Raw genomic sequence first — 19,938 nt, forward strand, 5'->3', positions numbered from 1 at the left:
TGACTGAAGAAAATGTTAATTTAATTCAGTTCCTTAGACTAAGAATAAAAAGGCTAATAACAAACTCTTCTAAGATCCTATACAAATAGACAAAATATATTTATTATACAAAGAACGTACCAAAGCTTCAATTTTGAAAATGCAATGTAAATCAAAATGAATTACAATCATTCCCAACAATTAAAAAGCTTTATATGTACACAGAGTTGTTACTTTAAACAATTTTCCTCAAAACAAGTTTTATATGCACAATAAAGACTGCCTCTAGAATTGATGGACCGGGAAAGATGTTCAAAACAGTCATTTTTAAGGTTACATATGAGAAAGCATTTGGGGTAAAAACTGATTTCATTAAAAAGAAAATTCTGAATTTATTGGATATTTTTTCTCCAAACTGATTTTTCCAGTACATTAATCGTACATACATCTAGTCAGCATATTTTCTATTTTAAACAAAATTCATATCAGAAAACTATATCCATATCGAAAAACCTATCCACAAGCCACTTAGATTTTCTAAATAAAGAGATCATTATATTCACAACATACCCAGTCAACAGTGCAGAAATTAACCGCTTCGGCAAAGTTAAAACCTTGATTAAAGCCACTATGATAGGCTCTTGGAAACGTAATCACAAATTCACCAGCACACTGATTGGTTCGGTAAATCTACAACAAAATAAAGAAAGCCAACAGAGGACAAAATATAACTATCACTTAATAAGTCTTGTTTTTACTTTTAAGAAACACATTAGGAGCTCTTTTCAATAAAAAAGAATATTTATTTTATCCCAGATGCTGGTGCCAACAGTTGTCAATGAGAATCATCCAACAAACCAAAAGACAGGAAATTCTAATGATTCCAGCATTATTAAAAAATACAGGTAGTCCTTGACTTACAACAGTTGATTTACTGACTATTCAAAGTTACATCACTGAAAAAATGACTTACGACCACTGAAACATCCCCATGATCATATAATCAGAATTCAGGTGCTTGGCAACAGACTCATATTTCTGACAATGGCAGTGTCCTTGGATCATGTGGTCATCTTTTGTGACCTTCTAATAAGCAAAGTCAATGGGGAAGCTAGACTCACTTAATGTTACTATCTTAATAACTGCAATGATTCATTTAACAACTGTGGCAAGAAAGGTCATAAAATGGGGCAAAACTCACTTAACAGTCTTGCTTAGCAACATAAATTTTGGGCTCAATTGTGGTCATAAGTTGAGGACTACCTGTAAAGAGTTTATGTGCAATTAATTATAAGAAATAACAGGAGCTAAATATCTAATCTTTTCTGTACATTTTAATGCTGCTGTAATTGCCACCATTTGGTCATGACAGAAACTGTAAATCAGCTACAGTAATTAGAAATAACAGCAACAACAGCAACTACAACACACAAAATAAGAAATTCGTTTTCCCAAGATAAAAACCAAGAATAAATTAGCGATTTGGGATGGCTTGTCAGTTTACAATGTGAGAACAGTATGATATAGCATATTATACTGTAGTCCAGAGGTCCCCAACCTTTTGGGCACCAGGGACCGGTTACGTGGAGAGAGGTTTTTCCATGGACTGGAGGGGGCGTGGTTTTGTGTGCTGCCTGCATCCTGTGGATGGGGTTTTCCTTGTTTATGTGGACCGGTTGCTGGCATGCCATGGCCCAGTACTGGTCCACGGTCCGGGGGTTGAGGACCTGTGCTGTAGTCTATTCTAGAGAAATATGTTACTAATATTTATTGGTTTTCTTATGCTACATGAATAGAGGCATTTATTTAATAGAAGCATTTATTAATACATAGGTAAACTGTAACATCTGGTAGGCTACTGTGCAATGCACAATGTGGATTAATTGGGCCTAACTTTGTTATAAATTAGATCGGAACTCATTTTTTAAAACATTTCCTTTCTTTTTAAAATCCATTTCCTGCATTTTCTTTTGTTTGTTTTATCTGTTTAAGAAATCTTTAATACAAATTATATTAAAAGAGAAAAAAAAATAGTTTCTCCGTTGATTATCACTTTAGCTACCTGTTTGGAATAAATCGCTTTGAACATATTTATGAAATTCTCCCCGAAATCCATGTATTCCAATTGATTAAACATAAAATCCCATTTCACATTATCAAATGCCTTTTGTGCATCAAGAAAGATTAGTCCCATTTGTTTTTCATTGTGAATTTCATAATATTCCAATACATCCAATATGATCCTAACATTGTTTCTTATATAAGTTTTGATCATTTTCAAGTAAGCCAGTAAAAAGTAGTTACATTCTCTGTTCTATCACACCCATTTATAGAAACACCTCAATATAGGTATGTACAAAATATGTAAAATATTCTCATGTGATAAAAATGCATTAAGATATGTATCCTACATTAGAAGCAGAAGGACAAAAACAAAAACTCAAGTGACATACAGGCACACCATGAGACATCAGTGTGTTGGGATTCATAATTGTAACCAGCTGATGCAAAAGGTCTGGTTGAGATTCAAACAGCTCAGGAGCCAGCTTCTTCATGACATCTTCCAGTTGTTCAGCTGCATATCCTGGGGCTCCATACCATGTTTTAGGTTCCCCCCTGCAAATAATGAAAAAAAAGTTATAGAGCAGTTTTAAATTTAGAATTATAATTACGTATTATAATTAGGAAGACAAACAAGATGTATACCCAAATGAAAGATTAATAGTGCATATGAATGTTAAAAGAAAATACTTAATTTAATGATCTATATAAGTTAGGGATCTTTAAGTATCATTTTTTGCAAGCTCACCAATGCAAATAGTTAATGGAGTAACTCCAGTGATCTTCAATATGCCAGCAAAATGATGAAAAGCACATCCCCACATACAGCCAGGGCAACTTCATTCCACATATATCTGCAGTGATGTGAGCAAGTACAGACTGTTCCATCACAGGCATATTATTCAAATTCCATCCGCTATCAAGATACTCCTAGAAGCAAAAAGTAGAATCCAATCAACCATAAACCAACCAAGTAAAAGAGGCAGCAAACTTTTTAATCTGATTGTATTTTTCTAACTTGATAAAGAATCACTCATTTATACTTAAAACTTTATAAAATAACACAGATAACATCCATCAAGACTCAATTTGTGAGCAAAACAATGGATAAAATGATGGATGTCCAAAGATATCAAGGAAAAGGGGATACAGATGAAGGGAATCATCATTTTCTTTGACATGCTGAAAAAAATCAAAATCTTGAGATATTTCCCTATTTATTTTCCTCCTTCCCCTAATTTCAAAGTCTGGGAAGAGAAATTTTCTTTTTCTGTGTACTGTGCTGGAGCTTTGTACTAGATACAACTTGGAAGTCAGAAGCACTTCGGAGAATTTTGTAGAACACTGAGTTATTTCACTTCTTTTTCAACCTATCTGGGGTAGTGAAACACAAATATCACTCTACTTTATTTGTACCCTAATAATGATTACAATATTTACATTTCAGCACAGTAAGAAAGTAGAGTTGGTTGGGTGGGGGGAGAAATAGAAAACTATTATTTAGTTTTGGTCTTTAACTAATTTTTGATTTGGAGCTGCCTAGACTTTGTTATAAATGGGCCACAATATAAAGATTTTAAATAAAGGTGAAATAAATAGTTTTATGGTTTTAACTTTAATGATTTTTATAGTTTATTTGTTTTAATAAACACTGCTTTAGTATTTCAAAAGCAGTATGAAAATATTGTAAACTATAAATAAAATAAAGCTGAATTTGAAAATAGTTCAAGAAACATAATATAATCCAATTGTTACCAATATTGTTCCAACTTTCAATTCTATTTCCAATCCTGACTGAAAGTGATATTAACCTTTACAATCCTAAATTATTTGGATCCTTGAGAAGCTTTTAAAGCCACTCATATGCATTATTTATCTACATTCTAAAATTGTATTTAGAGTGATATTTCTGACTAGACCAAATGAAGTGAAGCAGATGGTATTAAGAGGTCTAGAGGCATGTAGCATTTGGATTCAACCAGGCAAAACCGATTTGGCTTCACTGTCAGCAGCAACTTTTCTGGGCTTGAATAGTAACCACATGGGCCTAGGAAAATACTCATTTAAGTTAAAGAAGCAGTAAAAATATGCCCTGCACTGTAAGAGGTTTATTTGACATTTTATCTGCTGTAATATTTCAGCACCAAGGTAAGTTTTACTTTCTTCCAAGCTTTTCTAGTAGTAAAATAGTAAAAAGGTTAAGCCCTATAAATGCTAATTTCTTATTCTCTTTTAAACGCCACACATCTTTCTGGGCAACCTACATTCTGAATTAGTCAAGAAACAAATTTTACCTCCTCTTCTGGTCGAAGTTTAATTTTCCCACCTCTTACAGGAAACCCACTGCCAAATTCTTTTGAGGCAATATCAGCACCATATTCCACTGTCACATCCTCTTCGATTGTACTTACAAGGCGCCAAAACTCTTTCTCCACTAATTCTGTAGGGACCATCTGAATAGAAAGCAAACAAATTACTACTAACAAATAAAACAAAAAATGCAATGAGAATACATTGGGAACATATATGGAATTAAATGATACCATGTGGAGGTAAAGAAAAAAATATTTAATTTGTAATCACTATTTATTGAGCAACCCTTCAAAGTTATGAGGCTGCTGAACGAATAGTAGTTGCAGCCAATCTTTGAAGTTATGTTCACTGTGGCTCACCAATCACATGATAAAAATTCAGGCACTTGTCAGCCTGTTGCATTTATGATCACTGTGGTAGGTCAGCTGGAGGCATAGAGTGACAGAGGTAGGGAGCAGTGGCAGAGGAAAGTGCCCCAGAGGAAAGCCATAGGGGAGAGATAGGGAGATAATGGAAGCTGAAGCAGAGCGGGGCAGGGCAGGGCAAAAGTTTGAGATCCTTGCCTAAGAAAAATGCAGTCCTCACTTAGCAAATGCAACCAGGCCTACTAGAACTGCCATAGTCAAGCAATGCCTTCACATAATGTTTCACTTAATAAGTGCTTTGCTTAGCAATGGAAATTCTGGGCCCAATTAGAGTAGTTAAGCAAATCTACCTGTAATGTCAAAGGCTAAATCAACTCCATATTTCCCTTGCATTACTAGATAGCAACCTAGGAAAAGGTTTTCCTTTTGGAAAAGACAGACCAAAGAGAGCACCTGTCATCCAAGGGCATACAACCCTCTTTAGAAAAGGAATTTTTATTTGTAAAACAATATATCATAATTTCAGGGATGCATTATAGATGAGATAAAAGCACCCTTGAGTGTAACTAGTTATTTCAACATTTTCTCACAATTAATAGAATCTTTTTTCTCCATTATTATATGATGTTCTTGAGTGTAACTTTTTTTCATAAGAAATAGGAAGTTGAAAAATTTTTAGTATGTAAGAATGAGCTAAACTAGTGATAAAAAGACACTAAATATCAAACAGAATGTAAATACTTCCTGAGGCTAGATAAATTTTACAGTGAATAATTTCTGCACTAAAATGAGTCATACCTTTTTTGAAAAAATAGAATCTTAGCAATTGAAAGTAGAGAATGGTCATGTAGGATGAAGTAATATGCTCTACATTCCATGAATATCCCCCATAATGAAATCTAAGTTACAAACTAATTAAAAATATAAACATACATGTACTGGCATATTAAAATAATCTGACTTGAAGGAATCTGCCATTTCTCCAAATGTACGAAGCGTGTAGTCTCGTGCTGCCTGTTCAAAGCCAAATGCTTCTTGTGGTTTGTTGCATTCCTGTTAAACATAACAATGAATTAATAGTGTATGCAAAGTACTGAACAAAATGCAACATATAACTATGGATTATTTGCAGCGAGATGGGCAACAAATAAAATTTAATAAACAAATAAATTTGCAATTCTAGAGTTTATAATATGGTCACAGAAGTCAGAGACTGCAGTGCTCAAATTAAAAGAAAGGAGTAAAATTATGGATGATAATATTATGGGGACTATTTTTACTCTCTTCTAAAAGCATTATCACATCTATACATTTATTGAAATAATTTATATGGCAATCCATCTCACTACTGTGACTTGGGAAGAAATTAAAATCACCTCAAAAATTTCAATTAATTAAAAAACATTCAACCACAATAAATAAATCTATAATGTGACATATGCCTAAGTAGATAATTCCATCTTACAATCAGTAAGAAACAAAAACCAACTACCAGTGCTCCAACCAACTACCAGTGCTCCCTGACCCAAATGTACAAGGAAACAATCAGATCTTTAATGCTTACAAAGGCCAAATGAGTCAGGACTATCAAGATATCCAGGAGAATGCTATTCCGTAGGATAGTGCTATGATACACAAGGCATGTCTCTTGGTCCCACTTGAAGTATAACTTAATAGAAAGGACCTATACTTGCCCACTATGACACTTCTGGTGAAATAAGCAGAAACAATAGATGATCCTCCAAAAGGCCTGGTTCTACGCCATACAGAGTTTTGTAGGTGGCAATCAGCACCTTGAATTGCATCAGCTCACTGGAAGCCAATGGAGTTCACGGAGCAATATTATGAAAGTACTGTGAAATACTCAAAACTGTCTGTACTGCCATATTCTAAATCAGTTACAACTCTTAAATGATCCCCAAGGACAACTTCCATGTTGACCACATTACCATACTCCAAATGAGTGGTGACAAAGATATCAGTAACCATGAATTGGGACTTCCATTTCAGAATCAGATACTATCAGCAAAGAGGATGAATCTGTGCTTCTTAACTATACCTGCCATCTGCTACTTGAACAGGAACCAGTAACTCTTAAGAAAAATGCAAATTGCTAACTGATTCTGCCTAGGGAGGCTACCCCATTCCGTTAAGGATGGAAAATCTCCACATTTAGAAGGCTTTAGGACCTACAGTCATTTGGTCTTGCCCCAGGGTTCAGTCAAAACCTATTCTTCTCCATCTAGGCTGCCACAGCCTCTAACATAGGTAAATAATCCTAAAGACATCAGTTGGACAACCCTAGGCAGAGATGAATTAGTTATCTGTTCTGGGTGAGTTGCTGATATCTCATCCAGCAGCTTCATGTACCTACTAACTTGGATCAGGAAGAGTACAGAGTCCTGAGTCAACCTACAGAGCAGGGGTATTGGACTCAATCCTCCCCCCCCCCAATTGGAATCAATTAACTGAATAATTAACTGTGGACAGATTAGCTCTTATAGCAATGTGGGAGATTACCTATTAAACAGAGTTATGGGGAAGTAAAAAGTCAGATGCCTTAGTCACCTCTAAAATAAGAGAGTCAAATCAAAGAAAAACATATTTTTGTTTCATACAATATATTTTTTAATACTGATAATTTATCTTTTTTTAAAAAAGCTATAAACTCTATTACCTGAGCTAGACACTGGGGACATCTCCAATCTCCCTTGGGAACATCTTGAAGAGGTGGTATCAAGCAAAAAGTATGATAACTATCATCACAACCATCACATAGGAGCAGACGATCTTCATCGTTTCCACTGCCACATAATAGGCATACATACAAATCCACCTATTAAAAGAAAGTTGTGGTAAAAAAAATATTCCGATATTTAATATTTTATTCTACTGTTCACAATAAGAAAACCAAACTAAAATGAGTATATAAACATCTCATATTTATATTAGAACTTATTTAGTTGTTTTTACTGAACAACATGCAGTGGATATAGACAGTCTACACACCCATGAAAATACCATGTTTTGTGATGTAACAAAATCATACCAAAATAAATCACTTCAGAATTTTATTCCAACTTTAATATAACATATAAAAGTTGTATAATTCAATTGAAAAACAAACTGAAACCTTTTAGGGGGGGAAATAAAAATAAAAAAAAACTAGAATAATGTGGCTGCAAAGTGTACATACCTTATAAGTAGAGATATGGCTGCGTTCAGAATTAACAATCACATTCTAACTGTGTGGGTATTACTAAGTATCCATCTACCATTAATTAAAGTGACTCTGATCAAGCCCATATAAAGTTCAGCTATTCTACAAGGATTTTTCTGACATTTACTCAGTTGCCTCTTACAGCAAAAGCCATGGTTTGCAAAGAGCTTACAAATCAAAGGGATCTCATTGTTGGAATGTATCAAAAAAATTTCCAAGACATTGAATATACCATGGAACACAGTAAAGACAGTCATCCATAAGCAGAGAAAATATGGCATAACAATGACATTACCAAGAACTGCATGTCCCTCCAAAATTGATGAAAAAAACAAGAAAACTGGTCTGAGAGGCTGCTAAGAGGCCTACAGCAATATTAAAGGAGCTGTAGGAAATTATGGCAAGTACTAGTTGTGTGCTACATGTGACAACAATCTCCTGTATTCTTCATAAGTCTGGGATGTATAGTAGTATGACAAGATGGAAGCCTTTTTGTGCAAAGAGAAACATTCAAGCCCAGCTACATTTTGCAAAAACTTTCAAGACTGACAAAAGCATGTGGGGAAATGTATTATGAACTGATGAGACCAACGTTGAACTTTTTGGCTGTCATTCCAAAAAGTATATTTTTGCTCAAAAACAACATTGCACATCACCCAAAGCACACCATACCCACAATGAAGCAAGGTGATGGCAGCATTATATTTTGGGGCTGCTTTTCTACAGCTGGAACTGGGGTCTTTAACCAAGGTGAAGGGAATTATGAGCAGTTCCAAATATGAAACAATTTTGGTACAAAACCTTTGGGCAACTAAAATACTAAAGATGAAGAGGATTTTCACATTTCAACACAACTATGATCCAAAGCATACCTCCAAATCAACAAAAGAATGGCTTCACCAGAAGATGGAATGGTCCTGCCAGAGCCCAATTGAAAATCTGTGGAGTGACATGAAGAGAGCTGTGCCCAGGAGATGCCCCACAACCTGACAGATTTGGAGTGCTTTTTCAAGGAAGAGTGAGCAAAAATTTACAAGGCAAGATGTGCCATGCCGACATGCTCCTATCCCAAAAGAGTGAATGTGGTCATAACATCAAAAGATGCTTCAATAAAGTATTAGTTTAAGGGTGTGCATCTTTATGCAACCACATTATTGTACATTTTTATTGTTATCTTCCTCCTAAATTTTAGTGTGTTTTTCAACTGAATTGTACAGATTATATATTATGTTATATTAAAGGTGGGAAAAAATTCTGAAGTGATGCGCAGGAGATCAGACGTGGCAAGTTATAGGGTCTCCTGCTTGAGTAGGGGGTTAGACTAGATGATGACCTCTAAAGTCTCTTCCAACCCTATTCTATGTTCTACCTTGGTCTGGTTTTTTACATCTCAAAAACATGACATTTTTACAGGGGTTTGTAGACATTCTATAGCCACTGTACAATATGCAACTGGATAAAAAGAATAGATGGTACTGTTGCATAGACCGAGAAATGTAACACACATGGATTGAAAGCTAGAAATGAATGAAGCCATAACAGAATGATCTTTGTTATTTTATATATCCTATCACTCCAGAAGCATAAGAAGCAGAGTCTGATTGTAACTATTTGTTTTTGTATTTCTACCAGTCTTTCTCTTTTAAGAGAAAGAACTAACTGAATAGTGATATTAAGGGCTTTTTTTCCTTGTTAAATCAAATATACTTTGTTCTCAATGAGTATCAAAATACAGCTTCTGAAGTAGATCTCAATAAACCTGAAAGAATCTGAAAAATATTTTGAGTAATAAATATCAAATTAAACTAAAATTTCATTTAAAATAAATGAGGGAACAGTGGATCAACTTTCTAGAAAAATATGTTGTATCTGAACAGAACAGTTTAACATCAAGCAATTAGTGTTGGAACTTAGTTTTTCTAAAATCTGAGGAATTTCAATTATCTGGACTAAATAATGTATGTAATTTTTATAATTTTTTTATAATTAGCATGAAAAACCCCAAGTAAACATACTCACAGCATTAAAAATTTTCTTAGAACGTCCCTTTGATTTTTCTCTATCTGCTTCCCAAGGCCACTGTTTTTTCTCAACACCTTCTCGTTTCGGTATACCATGAGATTCTTTATCTGATTAAGACAAAACATCAATACTAGTCTAAGCATTTGGAAAAGAATATGCTTTGGAAAACATTTAAATGTAAATCCATTAAAGAAAATTTAGTTGGAAAAACTAATTTTTATTTAATCTGTAGAAACGTACACATTAAAGAAAATGATTTTAAAAAATAAATCAGAGCATTAACATTTTTTTTATAACAATGAAAGTCTTCCAATTTTGTAAACAAGAAAGTCTTCATAAAATTTTAAGTTTTATTTAAGTGAAGGACTGCATAGATTTTTGGGCAATATACACTGCTAGACCTAGCTACAACCTGAAGGGAAAACTATGTAACAACAATGTAGTTTTCACTTGTAAGCTTACCATTGTCAGGCTTTACTGGAGTGCTCCCCATTCTGCGCCTCAAATTATGAGTTTTGGTCTCTATAGTTTCTTCAATCTCTGTTTTAATATTAGTAGCCTTGTAAGAAAAAAAATAAGTTTAACATTTTTCATTTTAACATTTGTTTACTCTTAAATTAACCTGCTGTTAGATGATTTTATGCCAAAAATAGACTTTTCCTATATGTACTTAATGTGTCACTCTTATATGAGTTCAACTTTCATTGTGAATAAGAATTACACTATAATTAAATCACTTAAGACAAGTAAAATTAATGTGAAGAGAAAGAAAGATGCGGAGTCTGACTTTTTTTTCTCAGCTGCTAGCAATTAATGCCTTCTTCTGGTAGTAATGTAATAACAATGTTGAAGAATGTTTGCATGGAGCATACCTTAGTTCTGATTTAGCATTTCATTTCTAAGTCTAAAACATGAGAAATTACATATGCAAGGACCTTTATAATAGCCAAGAATTCCATATACTGACACTACTTATGCACAGGACATTGAGTATGCTACCAAATCAAGATGGTAGTTAATTTAAAAGCATTGAACTAATATTTTAATATGTTTTAGAACATTTATAATGAAGGGCTCTAAATCATCTGCATATTGTTAAAATTATAAAATAACATTTCACACGTGGTAAATCAGACCTCCAAATACCCAGAATTTTTAGTGAAGCTAATACCGTCACAGATCAAAACTTTAACTCAAAGCAGTACTGAACAGTGGAAGCCAAATTAAATTGATGCTAGATTTCAAAGGTTTATAAATCTGTTCAACTTCTACTCTGACATCAACATTCCTCAACTTGTTTGCTCTCTTTAAACCATATTATAAAAACTAGATTCTCTCTAGTGAATTTCTATAAAGAAGTAAAACCTTGACTCAGTGATAGAGAATTTTGGAGATTTTGACATCTCCCCCAGTAGTCATCTCATTATAATATACATTGTCATGAATTTTTTGAATCCTGTTATTTTTTTGTGTATACCTCTTTGAGTGATTGAAAATGACGTAGAAATATTAGTAATAATACCAAATTACCATATGTGATTGTTAAGAGATCCTTACACAATGTAAAAACTGGATCCACACATTATGCTAAGTCATAATTCTTAAAATACTTTATGTTAAATAAACCACAGTTTACACATTAAAAGCCAATAGGAAACACATAATTTTATAGCTTAATATGATGAGCTCCCCGAAGCACTGCAAAAAACAGCTTTCCATGTTATGACTACAGTGAAAATAGTCCAAATCTGGCCTCAGATGGCCAGTGAAGTAAAACTGATCCATTATGTTCGCACTAACATTACTGCTAACAGTTTATAGTAGTTAAAAGTTAAAAGTAATTGTTTCCACAAAGAAATACTGTATTATGGGAAGAATATGCTATCTCTAAGGCATGCACTGGAGTTGGAGCACAAATAAATTTAATTAAATAACGATAATCTTCTCAAATGTGGTTGAATTAGATTACAACAGCAGCTCCATTTGTCATCAGAACTGCAGACATAATCTGTAAACCTAAGAGTTCATGTTCTTTAATTTCTGGCAATGGTAATTTCTGTATTATGACCTCCTTACAATTATCATACATACAAAGTCAATCCTACCTCTGATTTCATGCGTTTTGCACGACGTGCAGGAGGGCAAGTTTCAGATGGTTGAACAGATTGTCTCTGAGGAATATCATGGGGTTTATATTCTTTGTCCTTTGTACCATTGGTAATATCCGGCTTCTGAAAACACTAAAAAAACAAGCAAAAATTAATTATTTCTTTGCACTTCATATAAAATTCCCATTGGCATTAAAATTATGTTAAGTTGTTGAAATGAACTTTTATATGATTGTATCAATTGAATTGGGATAACCACCTACAGTCATGTGAAAAAGTAAGTAGACCCTCTTTGAGTTCTATGGTTTTATATATCAGGATATAGTAAAAATCATCTGGTCCTTAGCAGTTCTTAAAAGTAGGTAAATGCAGGGCTTTTTTTCTCATAGAACGCCCAGAACGGAGTTCCGGCACCTTTTTTGGATGGAACCTTGTAGGATAGGCAAGGCAGGTTGTATGACATGTGTGAGTTCCGGCACCTTTTTTTTTTTAGAAAAAAAGCACTGGGTAAATGTAAACTAAGATGAACAATAACATGCATATTACACCATATCATTTAATTTACAAAAAGAAAGCCAAGATGAAGAAGCCATGTATGAAAATCTAAGTACACCTATATGATGGTATCAATCTCTCACATCATTGTGAAAGAATTTTGGCCCACTCTCCTTTACAGTTCATAGAGGTTTGTGGGCATTTGTTTATGCACAGCTCTCGATGTCTTGCCACAGCATTTCTGGAGGTTTGGACTTTGTTGGTTTGCTTGGGAGCATTGTCCTGTTGCATGACCCAATGTTGGCCAAGCTTTAGTTGTTGAACAGATGACCTCATATTTGACTCTAGCATACTTTGGTATACAGACTGCAAGGTTCTAGGTCCTAAACAAGCCCAAATTATCATCCCTCCACTACCATGTTTGATGGTTGGTATGAGATGATAGTGCTGATATGTTATGTTTTGATACACATAGCCAAATATGGCCAAAACCTCCACTTCGGTCTCATCTGTCCAAAGGACAGTGTTCCAGAAGTCTTCTGATTTATTCAGATGCAACTTTGCAAACTTAAGCCATCCTGCCATGTTCTTTTTAGAGATAAGAGGTTTCCTCCTGACAACTGTTCCAAACAAACCATATTCTTCAGTCTTTTTCTAATTATACTGTGATGAAGTTTAACATTCAAACTGAGGCCTGTAGGGTCTGAGATGTAACTCTTGGATTTTTTTCAATTTTTCTGAGCACTGCACTGTCTGACTTTGGGGTAAATTTGCTGGAATGTCCATCCCTGAGAAGATTAGCAAACGTCCTGAATATTTTCCATTTGTGAATAATCTTCCTTACTGTAGAATGATTTAAATTGTTTGGAAATGGCCTTGTAACTTTCCCAGATTGATGGGCAGCAACAACTGCTTCTCTTAAGATCATTGCTGATGTCTTTACTCTTTGGCATTGTATTAACACACACCTCAATGCTGAAGACCAGCTAATTCCTGAAACATCTGCTTTTCTTTGGGAATCATACTCGTTAATGATCAATTGATCAAGGGCACTTGGTTAGCAGCACCCGGCTGCTACTTAGTCTCTTCGTACCTATGGAAGAAGTAAGGGTGTAGCTAGTTTTTCACACATGCCTTTTCCATTTTGGCTTTCTTTTTGTAAAATAAATGACGACATGGTGTCATGTATTGCTGTTCATTGTATTTACCTATTTTTAAGAACTGCTAAGGACCAGATAATTTTTACTATGGTCTAATACATAAAATCATAGAACTCAAAGAGGTGTGCTTACTTTTTCATGTGACTGTATGTTTTCAATAAACATATAGAGTGGCTCAATCTTTTTTTTTTTTCAAAAGAAAGGTTGCTTATTTTCAAATGCAGACACACCAGACCCTAGCAGTTGGTAAACAACTTTACCAACCCCTACCCTACTTTGCAGTTGTTTAACTGCCACATATCATTCAAGAATTTTCCATAGGCCTACCTTTTCTGTGGTGTGCTACCAAACATAATTCAACATTTTCCATTGCTCCCCAAATGTCTAAACACTGGTGATTTTAGGAGCAGATGGTTGAGCTAAGAGATAAATAAGCGTCCTCCTCCTGTACTCTGAACCCCTATCAGGGCATCACCAACTTAGCCATTTGTGTTCAGGGCATATGCTGAGCATATTTGACTAGGAGGTTATCCAAAAGAGTATAATGAAAAATCTCTCCCCCTCTCCCTCTCCTTCTCCCTGCTCCCTCTCTGTGTCTGTGTGTGTTTGGCCTAAGTTATTGTTTCTACTACATTCTTCTGACAATGGGAAATGACTGCAGTACTGTTTCAAGCAGTAGGGTCATAAAGTATTGTTAGAGAAGAGCATTTGTCAAGTATTGTAGCATGCAGATACATAATAATATATTAATAATGCATTTTTATTCATTCACATTTTATTATTATATTGATATCCAACCTTTTCTGTAATGAGCTCAAGAAAACATGTTTTCCTTTCTAGCACTTCAATTATCCTGAAGTTGAATAGCTTGTATATAATGACTGGCCCAAATTCACCAAATAGCATTTCATAGTTGAATGGTAAAGGCTAACAAGATGTATTACCAACATTTAGAAATTGTGAGTAAAAAATAAGATACAAAAAAACCTACACTTGTTAAGTAACAGAATTAAGAAAGTATACAGTATATCAATTGTTGATAATTAATAAACAAAAATTGATTTTTCAAATCTCTTGCAAGGCTTCAAACTTTTTATAACAATTACATGATCAGATTTCTTATTTGAAATTTATAACTATGAATTAATTTCAAGCCCCTTTTCCTCAAATGCATTTTATTCGCAATTGAATGGCTGAATCTCAATTGCTTTCATTTCAATACATTGCTGAGATGTATTCACTCTAAACTGGAAGATACAGAAATATATTATTTGGTTAAGACTTTGGTCATAGCTTGGAATTAGCATGCAACTTGGACAGGATCGTATCTATACAAACTATGTTTGTAGCTCCTGTAGGCTTCCTTGGTTTATTGAGGAGCTGCAGAAAGTGAAGTGACACAAAGGACATCTAGATAAAGCCAAATAAAAGAGGAGGTGGAGTTGCTCTCTATATAAGAAATAACTACATCTCTACAGAAATAGAGCACAACAATGATGAAAACTGTCTTGAATGTATTTGGGTCAATATAAAAGGGAGAAAAAATGACATTGCCATAGGTGTATGCTATAAGCCACCCAACCAAACAGAGGAAATAGATGAACTTTTTGCTAGTCAGCTAACTAAGGTATGTAGGAAGCAAATCACAATAGTAATGGGGGACTTTAACTACCCTGACAACAACTGAGAGACAAACTGCACCAAGTGGAAGATCAAACAGATTCCTGACAAACCTAGCAGACAACTTTGTCTCCCAAAAAGTAGAGAAGGGAACTAGGGGATTAGCCGTATTGGATCTCATTCTCACTAACAGAGATGAAATGATAGAAGGTGTTGAAGCCATAGGAACCTTGGGAGGTAGTGATCATGCAATATTGGAATTCAACATTATGGAAGCACAAGCAATAGAACATAGTCAAACTAGAGTCTTGGACTTCAAGAGAGCTAATTTCAATAAACTTAGAGAGGGCTTGGGAAGGATTCCATGGTTGAGAATCCTTCAGGGGAAAACAACTCAAGAAGCTTGGGAAATTTTGAAAAGCGAGATAATAGAAGCCCAGTCTAGCTCAATACTAACAAAGAGGAAAAATAACAGCTCTCAAAAGAAACCAGCATGGCTGCATAAAGAACGCTCTGATAAATTGAAAGATAAGTATAGAAAGTAGGAAGAGGGACACATATCTAAATCAGAATATCAACAAATAACCAGAGCCTGCAAAGATGAAGTGAGGAAAGCTAAGACTCATAATGAACTAAGGCTTGTGACCAAAGTCAAAAATAACAAAAAAAAGCTTCTTTCAACATGTAAAAAACAAGAAAAAAGTGAAGGAAACAATTGGTCCATTAGTGGGTGAAAGTGGTAAGAAGGTGACTAGCAATAGGGAGAAAGCAGAACTATTTAATTCGTTTTCTGCATCTGTCTTTACACAAAGGGAAAAAACAGACCAACCTATCAAAAATAGTGCCATAAAAAACAGTATAAAAACACAAGTTAAGATAGGCAAGAAAATGATAAGTGAGCACCTGTCCAGCCTAGACGAGTTCAAATCACCAGGACCAGATGGATTACACCCCAAGGTTCTCAAGGAACTGGCAGATGTGATCTCAGAACCACTGAACTATATTTTTCAAAGATCTTGGAGCACTGGGGAACTACCAGAGGACTGGAAAAGAGCTGATGTAGTTCCCATCTTCAAAAAAGGGGAAAAAATGGATCCAGGAAATTACAGACCTATCAGCCTGACCTCAATACCTGGGAAGATTCTGGAAAAGATAATCAAACAACAAATCAGCAAACATCTAGAGGCAAACAAAATCACTACTAAAAGCCAACATGAGTTTGTCAAAAACAGATCATGCCAGACAAACCTTATTGCATTCTTTGACCAAGTGACAAAATTAGTGGATCAGAGGAATGCTGTGGATATAATTTACTTGGACTTCAGTAAGGCATTTGATAAAGTAGATCACAACCTACTACTCAATAAGATAGAAAAATGTGGGTTAGACAGCATCACCACCAGATGGATTCGTAGTTGGCTGACCGGCCATACTCAGCATGTGGTCCTCAATGGAACTGCATCTACATGGAGGGAAGTGTATAGTGTGGTGCCCCAGGGCTGTGTTCAACGATTTGGATGAGGGGATAGATGGGAAACTCATCAAATTTGCAGATGACACCAAGCTGGCAGGAATAGCCAACACTCCAGAAGACAGGCTTAAGATACATAAGGACCTGGACAGACTTGAACACTGGGCGCTATCTAACAAAATGAAATTCAATGGTGAAAAAAGTCAGGTTTTACATTTAGGCAAGAAAAAATAAATGTACAGGTATAGTATAGGGGGTACCTTGCTCAATAGTAGTAACTATGAGAGGGATCTCAGAGTCCTAGTAGACAATCACTTAAATATGAGCCAGCAGTGTGCTGCAGCTGCCAAAAAAAAAGCCAACACAGTGCTGGTTGCATTAACAGAGGGAGAGAATCAAGATCACGTGAAGTATTAATACCACTTTACAATGCCTTGGTAAGGCCACACTTAGAATATTGCATCCATTTTGGTCACCACAATGTAAAAAAGATGCTGAGACTCTAGAAAGAGTACAGAGAAGAGCAACAAAGATGATTAGAGGACTGGAGGCTAAAACATATAAGGAACGGTTGCTGGAATTGGGTATGTCTAGTTTAATGAAGAGAAGGACGAGGGGGGACATGATAGCGGTGTTCCAATATCTCAGGGGCTGCCACAAAGAAGAGGGAGTCAAGCTATTCTCCAAAGCGCCTGAAGGCAGGACAAGCAGCAATGGATGGAAACTAATCAAGGAGAGAAGCACTTTACACTCTGGCTTTCTTTTTCTGTAATGTCAGTGTTAACAGAGAGGATAGCATTTGTCTTCTGAGAAGTTGAATCAGTCTGCTCATCTATTATTGTTTACTTAACAATTATAAGGTACATTATTGTTGTTAGAATCCCTCTTACACCTTGGAGTGCAGGATATAGATCTAGTCTTGTCATTGAAAAACCCACAAAATCACACTGACAGCTATGGCTGTTTCTGGATCAAAATAGGCAATAGTTACTCATATCTCAACAAATTTTAAGTAAAATATGGTTTTATGCATAGACCATTAAAATAGTTAAGCATCAACCAATATAAAATCCTGCCATTCAGTTACCGAGAAGCACACAAATCAGAATTATTAGTCCTTGATATCTTCACTGACTGCATATTACTCCCAAGCTTATTTCAAAGCAGTGCTGTTAATGTGAATAGATGCTAAGTGGACCCAAGTACAGGTTAGAATATATTTTGGTATGTAGCAGCCCCACCTTTATGATCCCATGAATAGGCAATACCAGAACAGGATCACATAGTTGTGGCAGCCCTTGCCATATGACTTCCTGACAATTCAGATGCATCGCAAATTGTGTTAGTTCAATTTTATCTAGTATTATAGTATGTATCTAATTTTCTAAGCTGTGAAACACATTATCTGGTAATATACTGACATTCCATCATAATAACAAGCATTTGGTTTGACATGCTTTTATACTAGGAAGGGTACAATATCGAATTCTGTTTTTACCAGTGTCAAGTGTATAAATAATGTTCCAAAATAAAGACAAATATATATATTTAATCCTTTATGTTTCCTTAAAGTCTGTTTCAAGTCAAACTCAGCCCTTGGTGGATACTATGTACACATCCATGTAAATTTCAGGACAATGATGTAGAAGTACTGTAATATGCTATTGCTTTTACTCTGGGACTAAATGTCGATCTAATCCAGTGGTCCCCAACCCCGGTCCGTCGACTGCCAGAAACCTGGCCACGCAAACAAAGCCTCATCTGTAGGATTTAGGCAGTACACAAAACCATGCTCCCTCTTGTCTGCAGAAAAATCGATCCCTGGTGCCCAAAGGTTTGGGGGCCGCTGGTCTAATCTCTATCCCCAATACTACCTGGAAATATCCTATCCACACACCAATCAAACCAACCCTATCATTAACTCTTTAGCCCCAGATCAGATGCTGCTGCTGAGACAGTATACTATCCTCATACTATTTGCATTATATGCATTGTAATGACAGATGCAAAATATTTGCCAAACTGGATTCTTAAAAATGAAGCAAATCCCTGATCATTTTAATGACCCTTATTTACAACATTTTTATTTGCTTACAAACATTTTTCTAGTTCATGACTCTTATGAAAGAAAATTGCTTATGATTATCGACAAACAGGTCTCTCTCCATAGGTCAGTTAACCACTTTGACTTCATGAATGGAATGATGGCACTGATGCTGTTAAAAAAACCTACAGTATTTCACATGGAAGAGGACCCAGGAATTGCCTGTTTTGAGATACATTAAAAAGGTACATTACATACTCTAATAGCACAGACATTTTTATGCATTCTAAGAATAAATTATACCTGTCTGTCTACACTGAGGGGAAAAGAGTTCTACAAAATGCAAGATCATCACCTCATTTTGCCAGGTTTTAAAAATTCAGTACTGAACAGAAAGAAATGGGGGAACTATTACCAAATTTAAAAGGGCAGAAAGATGAGACAAAGATAGGCACATATATCAACAACAGAAAGTCAGGAACTAGTAAGAGTACAAATTGGAGTAAAAACTCCATACAGTTCTTCTGACATAAAAAAATAAAATAAGAATATGCAAATTCTGATAGAATACACATTTATCACAAGAACTTGTTCATCTCTTTGCATTTCAAGAAAAGAAATATAAATGAACACTCAAGCTAGTTATAAGCTTCAGCTAAGCAACCTACTGTATCAAGAAAAGGAATTCCCTGAAAATTTTTAAAAACTATCTTGTTCATAATCTTTCTATTTAAAAAAAATCAGAAATACTGAGAATTTAAATCAAAAGCATACTTTAAAACTGGGGATATTTGGTGCAATTTATTTTAAGATACATATAAGCTTTCATATTGTTCAAAATTAGAATTTTTTTCTAATACATTTCAACACTGAGGAAAGAACAATAACCAGTCAGAAATGTTTTAATTTGGATATGTGAAAAGGATGACTCAATGATCTAAATATCCTTTTCTCATTCTAGAATTTAATGTGAGAAAACCAGAGGAAACTAAATGCTTAGAATTTCTCAGAGAAAATATCAGAATCTGAGATATCAATTGCTATATCCCAAAGACTGCAATTTTTGTAAGTCACTAGTAA

General features: G+C 34.9%; 1 protein-coding gene across 3 annotated transcripts in view; it reads right to left on the reverse strand.

The window, feature by feature from the left end:
* Window positions 1-19,938, reverse strand: part of KDM5B (lysine demethylase 5B) — a 57,801-nt gene that overhangs the window by 20,844 nt on the left and 17,019 nt on the right. For all 3 annotated transcript variants that reach the window (XM_039319072.1, XM_039319073.1, XM_039319074.1), the window contains 9 exons: window positions 12,066-12,200; window positions 10,423-10,519; window positions 9,958-10,067; window positions 7,396-7,554; window positions 5,652-5,771; window positions 4,335-4,493; window positions 2,789-2,970; window positions 2,433-2,595; window positions 550-669 (listed from right to left, as the gene is read on the reverse strand). In XM_039319072.1, coding sequence (XP_039175006.1) covers window positions 550-669; window positions 2,433-2,595; window positions 2,789-2,970; window positions 4,335-4,493; window positions 5,652-5,771; window positions 7,396-7,554; window positions 9,958-10,067; window positions 10,423-10,519; window positions 12,066-12,200 — 1,245 coding nt within the window. The remainder of the gene's footprint in view (window positions 1-549; window positions 670-2,432; window positions 2,596-2,788; window positions 2,971-4,334; window positions 4,494-5,651; window positions 5,772-7,395; window positions 7,555-9,957; window positions 10,068-10,422; window positions 10,520-12,065; window positions 12,201-19,938) is intronic.

Source organism: Crotalus tigris, unplaced genomic scaffold, assembly GCF_016545835.1.
Source record: "Crotalus tigris isolate CLP2741 ecotype Arizona unplaced genomic scaffold, ASM1654583v1 scf7180000022411.5474196:2289641, whole genome shotgun sequence".
Classification (NCBI taxonomy): Eukaryota; Metazoa; Chordata; class Lepidosauria; order Squamata; family Viperidae; genus Crotalus; species Crotalus tigris.